The sequence below is a fragment of the Nerophis lumbriciformis genome, linkage group LG03, assembly GCF_033978685.3.
Source record: "Nerophis lumbriciformis linkage group LG03, RoL_Nlum_v2.1, whole genome shotgun sequence".
NCBI lineage: Eukaryota > Metazoa > Chordata > Actinopteri > Syngnathiformes > Syngnathidae > Nerophis > Nerophis lumbriciformis.
In genome coordinates this window covers 13725950-13735000 of record NC_084550.2, presented here as the reverse complement: position 1 = coordinate 13735000, position 9051 = coordinate 13725950, and the positions used below count along the sequence as shown (strand labels likewise).

At 44.7% G+C, this 9051-nt stretch overlaps 1 protein-coding gene across 3 annotated transcripts in view; it reads left to right on the top strand.

Moving 5' to 3' along the window:
* Window positions 1–9051, top strand: part of LOC133579562 (uncharacterized) — a 96188-nt gene that overhangs the window by 67284 nt on the left and 19853 nt on the right. For all 3 annotated transcript variants that reach the window (XM_061934055.1, XM_061934059.2, XM_061934045.1), the window contains exon 3: window positions 2041–2127. In XM_061934055.1, coding sequence (XP_061790039.1) covers window positions 2041–2127 — 87 coding nt within the window. The remainder of the gene's footprint in view (window positions 1–2040; window positions 2128–9051) is intronic.

Here is a 9051-nt window from a genome sequence, read left to right as displayed (position 1 = left end):
GTGTCCATCTCTGGCTGTAGGATTGTGTCCATCTCTGGCTGTAGGATTGTGTCCATCTTTGGCTGTATGATTGTGTCCATATTTGGCTGTGGGTTGTGGACAAATACTACTTCAACCGGCGGCTCATAAGTGAAATTTGCCGTGGCTGAAGAGTGCTGGTGGCAACAAATCTACCGCATCTATTGTCGCATGTGCTAATCATATCTTCCACAAGTTGTGTGAGTGAGCAAGTGTGAGTGTCACTTCAACGTCTTTGTACAACACACACGTGATCATTCTCTAAGACACCACCGCCAGAAGCAATCGTGGCCTGAGGGGCCACAGATGCTGTCGTCCTCGACGGACCCGACGGCGACATGTTTTGTCTGCTTGTGTCATTGTCAAAGATATGGAAAATATTCACAACATTGGAGAAAGGGAGAGAGAGAGAGAGTGCCGCCAGTTTGACGGACAAACGTCATGTTTGGTTCTTGCCAGCGGATGTGTTCAATGAGGAGAATGGAAATGATGTGTACAAAAATGACAACTATGGATTTCTTCTTCTGCAATGATTAAAGTTAAAGTACCAATGATTGTCACACACGCACTAGACGGGGTGAAATTTGTCCTCTGCATTTGACCCATCCCCTTGTTCACCCCCTGGGAGGTGAGGGGAGCAGTGGGCAGCAGCGCCCGGGAATCATTTTTGGTGATTTAACCCCCAATTCCAACCCTTGATGCTGAGTGCCAAGCAGGGAGGTAATGGGTCCCATTTTTATAGTCTTTGGTATGACTCGGCCGGGGTTTGAACTCACAACCTACCGATCTCAGGGCGGACCACTAGGCCAGGTAGGTATGACAATGAGTAAATGCTTGTCGGAATCTGTCGCTCCTTGATTAGTTATTTGTAACCGTAAAGGTTGCTGCACTATCTTGGACAGAGAAAATGGTGTGCAGAGTTTTTCTGTATTTTGAGAGAAACCCTTTTGTACATGTCTTGGACATGCATTGCCATCGACTGTGTTCTTGAGTCGGTTTTTGGGCTGCGTGATAAAACAATATCAATATATATCGCGATAGGCACGTTATCGTTATCAATAAAAATGCATCCGAGAAACATTCATTATTATTTTACTTTCTTTGTCGGAATAGCGTGGGAGTGACACGCTAACAGCCAATCAGGTAACAGTATCTACTAGAGGTGGGAATCTTTGAGTATCTCACGATTTGATTACAATTCAGGAGCTAAGATTTGATGCATCTTTAATTTATGTACATAACATAACATAAGTGCCCTAAAATAAAGGACCTGGTCAGATCTATCGGTGAGGTGGCTCACTGCAGTCAGCCAAATTTTAGAACTGTCTGCATTATTTTTTTCACAATAAATACATCGATTATTGACATTTTCTAATCTATTTTATAATCGTTCGTGTCCGAATTGCGATGCATCTAAAAATCGATAATTTCCCCCACCTGTAGTATCTACTATATTATTTGGTTGATTCTTTGCCTGGAGTGAGAAGAGAAAGTCAAAATGCAGAAATTGTGGATGAAAGAGGAAAAGTCACCTGGACAGTATGGCACATTTTTGGATTTAAAAATTTGGACCGTAGTCAGATCAATGTGTTCTGTAAATGATGTTCGTCCCCACCAAGACCGCTGATACCACACCACCTTAGCCGCGCTCACCCTTTAGAGCTCAGCCATAACTTACTGGCACTAAACCTGCAGAAAATAGTTCTTCTCAGGTTTCTCTATGTTTACATTTTCACACTTTGCACTATTTTTTTACACTTTATGAAACATGTCTTACATATTCTTTCAACTTAAGAGTTTATTGTTAAGTGTTCAATTGGATTTTGCTATTTTATTTACATTGTGTGAGTTTTTTCCATGCATTTCAAATAAAAATGTTTACATTTAATATATTTTTCTCCTGGTCTTCATTTTCGATATCGCCCGATATAAAAGACTTATATCGTGATACAGTTTTTGAAATGTACACCGACACTGCATAATTGTATTCACTTTGTTGATGATGTGTTTTTATTGCTTCAGGGTCCGGCATGATGTCATCAATGATGCAAACAGGTGGACGTCCAAACCCAGCTGGACAGCCGACATTCACCTCTGACTACTTATCTGGTGAGTTTGTGGGTTGAAAATAATTGAGTTATTCACAAAACATGTCCCCAGTAGTGATGAGCAGTTGGATTTGGTCCATTTGAAGTATTTTATGCTTGTCCTGTACTATATATGTTCATGTAAAATGTTGACTGGACATTCTTGATGCAGTCTGCATTAATCTGCTTGAATAGAGCTCAGGGTTTGTACCACAAGGAGAACATTCCAAAACTATTAAAGTGATTAAAAAAAAGGACAAACTGAGCCAAAGTAAAAGGCAATAGATGTCACTTTGAATTTTTTGAATTTTCTCTACTTATACACACCTCCTTTTTGAGCTGTCACCTTATCGTGGTAGAGGTTTGCGTGTCCCAATGATCCTAGGAGCTATGTTGTCCGGGGGCTTCTATGCCTCCTGGTAGGGTCTCCCAAGACAAACAGGTCCTTGGTGAGGGATCAGACAAAGAGCAGCTCAAAGACCTTTATAAAAAGTACAAAATCAAGGACCTAGATTTCCCTCGCCCGGACGCGGGTCACCGGGGCTCCCCTCTGGAGCCAGGCCCAGAGGTGGAGCACGATGGCGAGCGCCTGGTGGCCGGGCATATCCCAAGGGGGCCCGGCCGGGCACAGCCCGAAGAGGCAACGTGGGTCCCCCCTCTAATGGGCTCACCACTCATGGGAGGGGTCATAGAGGTCGGGTGCAGTGTGAGCTGGGCGGGAGCCGAAGGCAGGGCACTTGGCGGTCCGATCCTCGGCTACATAAGCTAGCTCTTGGGACGTGGCACGTTATCCCGCTGGGAGGGAAGGAGCCTGAGTTGGTGCGCGAGGTGGAGAAGCACCGGCTAGATATAGTTGGACTCACTTCGACGCACAGCAAGGGCTCTGGAACCTGTTCTCTCGAGAGGGGCTGGACTCTCTTCCACTCTGGCGTTGCAAGCAATGAGAGGAGACGGGATGGGGTGGCAATTTTTGTTGCCCCCCGGCTCAAAGCCTGCACGTTGGACTTTAACCCAGTAGACGAGAGGGTAGTTTCCCTCGGCCTTCGGGTTGGGGGACGGGTCCTGACTGTTGTTTGTGCTTACGCACCAAACAGCAGCTCAGAGTACCCACTCTTTTTGGATTTCCTTGAGGTAGTACTGGAGAGTGCTCCCCCGGGTGATTCCCTTGTTCTGCTGGGGGACTTCAACGCTCATGTTGGCAACGACAGTGAAACCTGGAGAGGCGTGATTGGGAAGAATGGCCGCCCGGATCTGAACCCAAGTGGTGCTTTGTTATTGGACTATTGTACTCGTCACGGATTGTGCATAACAAACACAATGTTCAAACATAAGGGTGTCCATATGTGCACTTGGTACTAGGACACCCTCGGCCGCAGTTCCATGATTGACTTTGTCTTTGTGTCATCGGATTTGCGGCCTCATGTTTTGGACACTCGGGTGAAGAGAGGGGCGGAGCTTTCTACCGATCACCACCTAGTGGTGAGTTGGCTACGATGGTGGGGGAGGATACCGGACAGACCTGGCAGGCCCAAACGCATTGTGAGGGTCTGCTGGGAACGCCTAGCAGAGTCTCCTGTCAGAGAGAGTTTCAATTTCCACCTCCGGAAGAACTTTGAACATGTCACGAGGGAGGTGCTGGACATTGAGTCAGAGTGGACCATGTTCCGTGCCTTTATTGTCGAGGCGGGTGATTGGAACTGTGGCCGCAAGGTGGTTGGTGCCTGTCGTGGCGGTAATCCTAGAACCCGCTGGTGGACACCAGCAGTGAGGGATGCCGTCAAGCTGAAGAAAGAGTCCTATCGGGTCCTTTTGGCTCATGGGACTCCAGAGGCAACGGACATGTACCGACAGGCCAAGCAAAGTGCTGCTTCAGCGGAGGCAAAAACTCGGACATGGGAGGAGTTTGGGGAAGCCATGGAAAACGACTTCCGGACGGCTTCAAAGCGATTCTGGACCACCACCCGCCGCCTTAGGGGGGGGAAGCAGTGCACTGTCAACACCGTGTATGGTGAGGATGGTGTGCTGCTGACTTCTACTGCGGCTGTTGTGGATCGGTGGAGGGAATACTTCGAAGACTTCCTCAATCCCACCAACACGTCTTCCTATGAGGAAGCAGTGTTTGGGGAATCTGTGGTGGTGTCTCCTATTTCTGGGGCTGAGGTTGCCGAGGTAGTTAAAAAGCTCCTCAGAGGCAAGGCGCGGGGGTGGATGAGATCCGCCCGGAGTTGCTTAAGACTCTGGATGCTGTGGGTCTGTCTTGGTTGTTAAGACTGTGCAACATCGCGTGGACATCAGGGACGGTACCTCTGGATTGGCAGACCAGGGTGGTGGTTCCTCTCTTTAAGAAGGGGAACCGGAGGGTGTGTTTCAACTATCGTGGGATCACACTTCTCAGCCTTCCTGGTAAGGTCTATTCAGGTGTACTGGAGAGGAGGCTACGCCGGATAGTCGAACCTCGGATCCAGGAGGACCAGTGTGGTTTTCGTCCTGGTCGTGGAACGGTAGACAAGCTCTATACTATCGGCAGGGTCCTTGAGGGTGCATAAGAGTTTGCCCAACCAGTCTACATATGCTTTGTAAACTTGGAGAAGGCATTCGACCGTGTCCCCCCGGGAATTCCTGTGGGGAGTGCTCAGAGTGTGGGGTATATGATCAGTGTCAGAGCTTAAGTAAGTCGAACCCGTTTCCAGTGAGGGTTGGACTCCGCCAAGGCTGCCCTTTGTCACTGATTCTCTTCATAACTTTTATGGACAGAATTTCTAGGCGCAGTCAGGGCGTTGAGGGGATCCGGTTTGTTGGCTGCAGGATTAGGTCTCTGCTTTTTGCAGATGACGTGGTCCTGATGGCTTCAACTGGCCAGGATCTTCAGCTCTCATTGGATCGGTTCGCAGCCGAGTGTGAAGCGACTGGGATGAGAATCAGCACCTCCAAGTCCGAGTCCATGGTTCTCGCCCGGGAAAGGGTGGAGTGCCATCTCCAAGTTGGGGAGGAGATCTTGCCCCAAGTGGAGGAGTTCAAGTACCCAGGAGTCTTGTTCACGAGTGAGGGAAGAGTGGATCGTGAGATCGACAGGCGGATCGGTGCGGCGTCTTCAGTAATGCGCACGCTGCTGGAGATGAGCCGGAAGGCAAAGCTCTCAATTTACCGGTCGATCTACGTTCCATTCCTCACCTATGGTCATGAGCTTTGGGTTATGACCGAAAGGTCAAGATCACGGGTACAAGCGGCCGAAATGAGTTTCCTCCGCCGGGTGGCGGGTCTCTCCCTTAGAGATAGGGTGAGAAGCTCGGTCATCCGGGAGTAACTCAGAGTTAAGCCGCTGCTCCTCCACATTGAGAGGAGCCAGATGTGGTGGTTTGGGCATCCCGAACACCTCCCGAGGGAGATGTTTAGGGCACGTCCGACAGGCAGGAGGCCACAGAGAAGACCCAGAACATGTTGGGAAGACTGTCTTCCGGCTGGCCTGGGAACATCTCGGGATCCCCCAGGAGGAGCTGGTCGAAGTGGCTGTGTATATATATATATATATATATGTATGTATGTATGTATGTATGTATGTATGTATATATATGTGTATATGTATATATGTGTGTATATATATATATATATATGTATGTATGTATGTATATATATATATATATATATATATATATATATATATATATATATATATATATACATATATATATATATATATATATATATATACATACACGCCCCTACGCCTGCCTGTACCTACCGGTTCTGTGCCCTATATAAACCATGGTATGTGAATGCTTCTATTAAAATCTCCTGATGATTGAGGGAACCCCTCATGAAATAGGCCTGTAGAGATGTGGGTTAAAGTAGTCTTGTGATTTTTTTTCCCCACACATACATATATTGCGCTCTACCACGGTATCGAGCACTATTTTTTGAATAATCTAATTAAGACATATATATATATATATATATATATATATATATATATATATATATATATATATATATATATATATATATATATATATATATATATATATATATATATATATATATATATATATATATATATCAGTGACGTGCGGTCACTAGAGGCAGCCATCATGGAAAGAAAAAAAAAGGAAAAAGAAAACAAATTAGTTATCAATCAATCAATCAATGTTTATTTATATAGCCCTAAATCACAAGTGTCTCAAAGGGCTGCACATGCCACAACGACATCCTCGGTACAAAGCCCACATAAGGGCAAGTTAAATTGTTATATGTATTCAGTGATTATACTATAAAGTTATTTTCCATTTAACTTCACCAGTTTTCGATTATTTTTATTCAAAATCGCTGAATTTTCACATTTGCTGTTCAAATACTGAGAAGAGATGGTGCGGTGATCAGCAGCCAGTTGAGGCACGTCACTGAGTTGTGCCTCAACATGGATTGCGGACTCGGCTAACTGCTGGCCTGCTGTGCAGTGAGACCGTATTGCTATATGAATTACATTATACATTTCCATAGTTTAGTTAGCTGAGGTATATAATGTACAGTGTATTTTGTCAACAACTGTATGTGTGTAACGTATTTTTTGTGCTGAGCAATCATAAAACTGCTGCGAAGACGCACTGTGTGAGGCTCGCAGTAATCCCGCCTCCTGGTGCCGGTTAATGCACCCCCGCCGCAGAATGCACCCCCCGACGGGAGCGCCACACCAACCAAAGCCCACACCCAAACCCTCCACGTGCAAGACCGAATCCACCCAAAAAAAGTCACTTAACAAGAAGCCAAAAAGTGCAAAAACAACAATGCTCGTGCCGGAGGAGCCGTGAACGACTGCAGGGACACAACATTAGGTACACCTGCAGACTGCAGCACGGATTTCATATTTCATTCATTCACAACTCCTCCAACACGAACACCACTGTTCCCGCACTTTTAAGTAAAGGTAAGACCATAATAACCTTTTTTTAATTAAATGTGCTTTTTTGTGTGCTACAGTTTGTATGTGTAAAGTTAAAGTTTAGTTAAAGTACCAATGATTGTCACACACACTAGGTGTGGTGAAATTTGTCCTCTGCATTCGACCCATCCCTTGATCACCCCCTGGGAGGTGAGGGGAGCAGTGGGCAGCAGCGGCGCCGCGCCCGGGAATAATTTTTGTTGATTTAACCCCCAATTCCAACCCTTGATGCTGAGTGCCAAGCAGGGAAGAATGCTGGTATGAGCTTTTAAACATAACCCGTTAACTGCTGCCAATCAAATGGTGAATAAGATACTCTTTAGGGTTCATATGTTTGTAAATCTGACTGTGATGAAGTCAGTGCCTCACCAGCCATCAACCTCACCGCACATCACTGATTTATATATATTTATATATATGTATATATATATATATATATATATATATATATATATATGTATATGTATATGCGGTGTTATTGCTGGTTTACGAGCAGAGGAGCATGTTCGGTAGCGCACAATCACGGGGTACTTACAAGCAGACACAGTGTGTAGACAGAAAAGGGAGAACAGATGCATTTTGGCTTAAAAACTAACGATAAAGGTGAAGTTATAACACTGAAACAACCCTCAGGAAGAGGTGGTTTACGACATGGCTAGCTAGCTAGCAGCTAAAGTCCAGCCACCGTTGGCAGTGTTTTAGCTACTTTTAAATCACTAATCTTCGCCTCCACGGCGAGAAATAAAGTAGGTTTCTTTCAAGTATCATCCCTGCAGGACGAGGAATAGCTAAATATGCTTCACTACACACCGTAGCTCACCGGCGTCAAAAGGTAAACAAACGCCATTGGTGGATCTACACCTGACATCTACTGTAATGAAACCAACTATGATTACGTCTATATTTTTTGGCATCACAACATCTTCTTTCGTTTAAAATTTTTTTTATAATGTATTTATAAACTCTTTGAATATGACCAATGTAAGATCCTGTAACGACTTGGTATCGGATTGATACCCGAATTTGTGGTATCATCCAAAACTAATGTAAAGTATCAAACAACAGAAGAATAAGTGATTATTACATTTTAACAGAAGCATAGATAGAACGTGTTAAAAGAGTGTGTGTGTGTGTGTGTGTGTGTGTATCAGTGACGTGCGGTGAGGTTCATGACTGGTGAGGCACTGACTTCATCACAGTCAGATTTACAAACATATGAACCCTAAAGAGTATCTTATTCACCATTTGATTGGCAGCAGTTAACGGGTTATGTTTAAAAGCTCATACCAGCATTCTTCCCTGCTTGGCACTCAGCATCAAGGGTTGGAATTGGGGGTTAAATCACCAACAATTATTCCCGGGCGCGGCGCCGCTGCTGCCCACTGCTCCCCTCACATCCCAGGGGGTGATCAAGGGGATGGGTCAAATGCAGAGGACATATTTCACCACACCTAGTGTGTGTGACAATCATAGGTACTTTAACTCATTGGCGTTGTTAGGCTTGAGCCCCCCTAAAATATTCTTAAGCCCCCCTAAATAATTTGGTGGTTTTTTTGGGGTTTTTTTTACAAATAAATGCCGACATATTCATTATAAAGTGGCCCAAATATGAGTTTAAATAAATAATCATATAACCTGTTATTATTCACTCAGTTTCCCCCCACTTCGTAGCGTAAGGTAGAGAGCCCCTTTCGTGCATCGGTATCCAATCCATTCCACTTGTTCATATAGAAAATGCCCACATCACTCAAATTCCAGCCCGCATTTTCTCTGCGACCTTGCTTGCGGTCCTGCAGGTGTACGAAGCACATTATCTTCCTTTACAATGAGTGAAGCTGCACAAAACCTTGTGTGTGCAATTGCAAATCATTTATTTTTTAAGTTTTGTGTTTCTTGTAGAATCTATATAAAGTAATATACATAAGCCTATTGTTAAAATAATGAAAAAAACATCATTAAATATATTTGTTTTATTGTATTGTTACATTAATAGCTGTTTTATTATTATAGGAT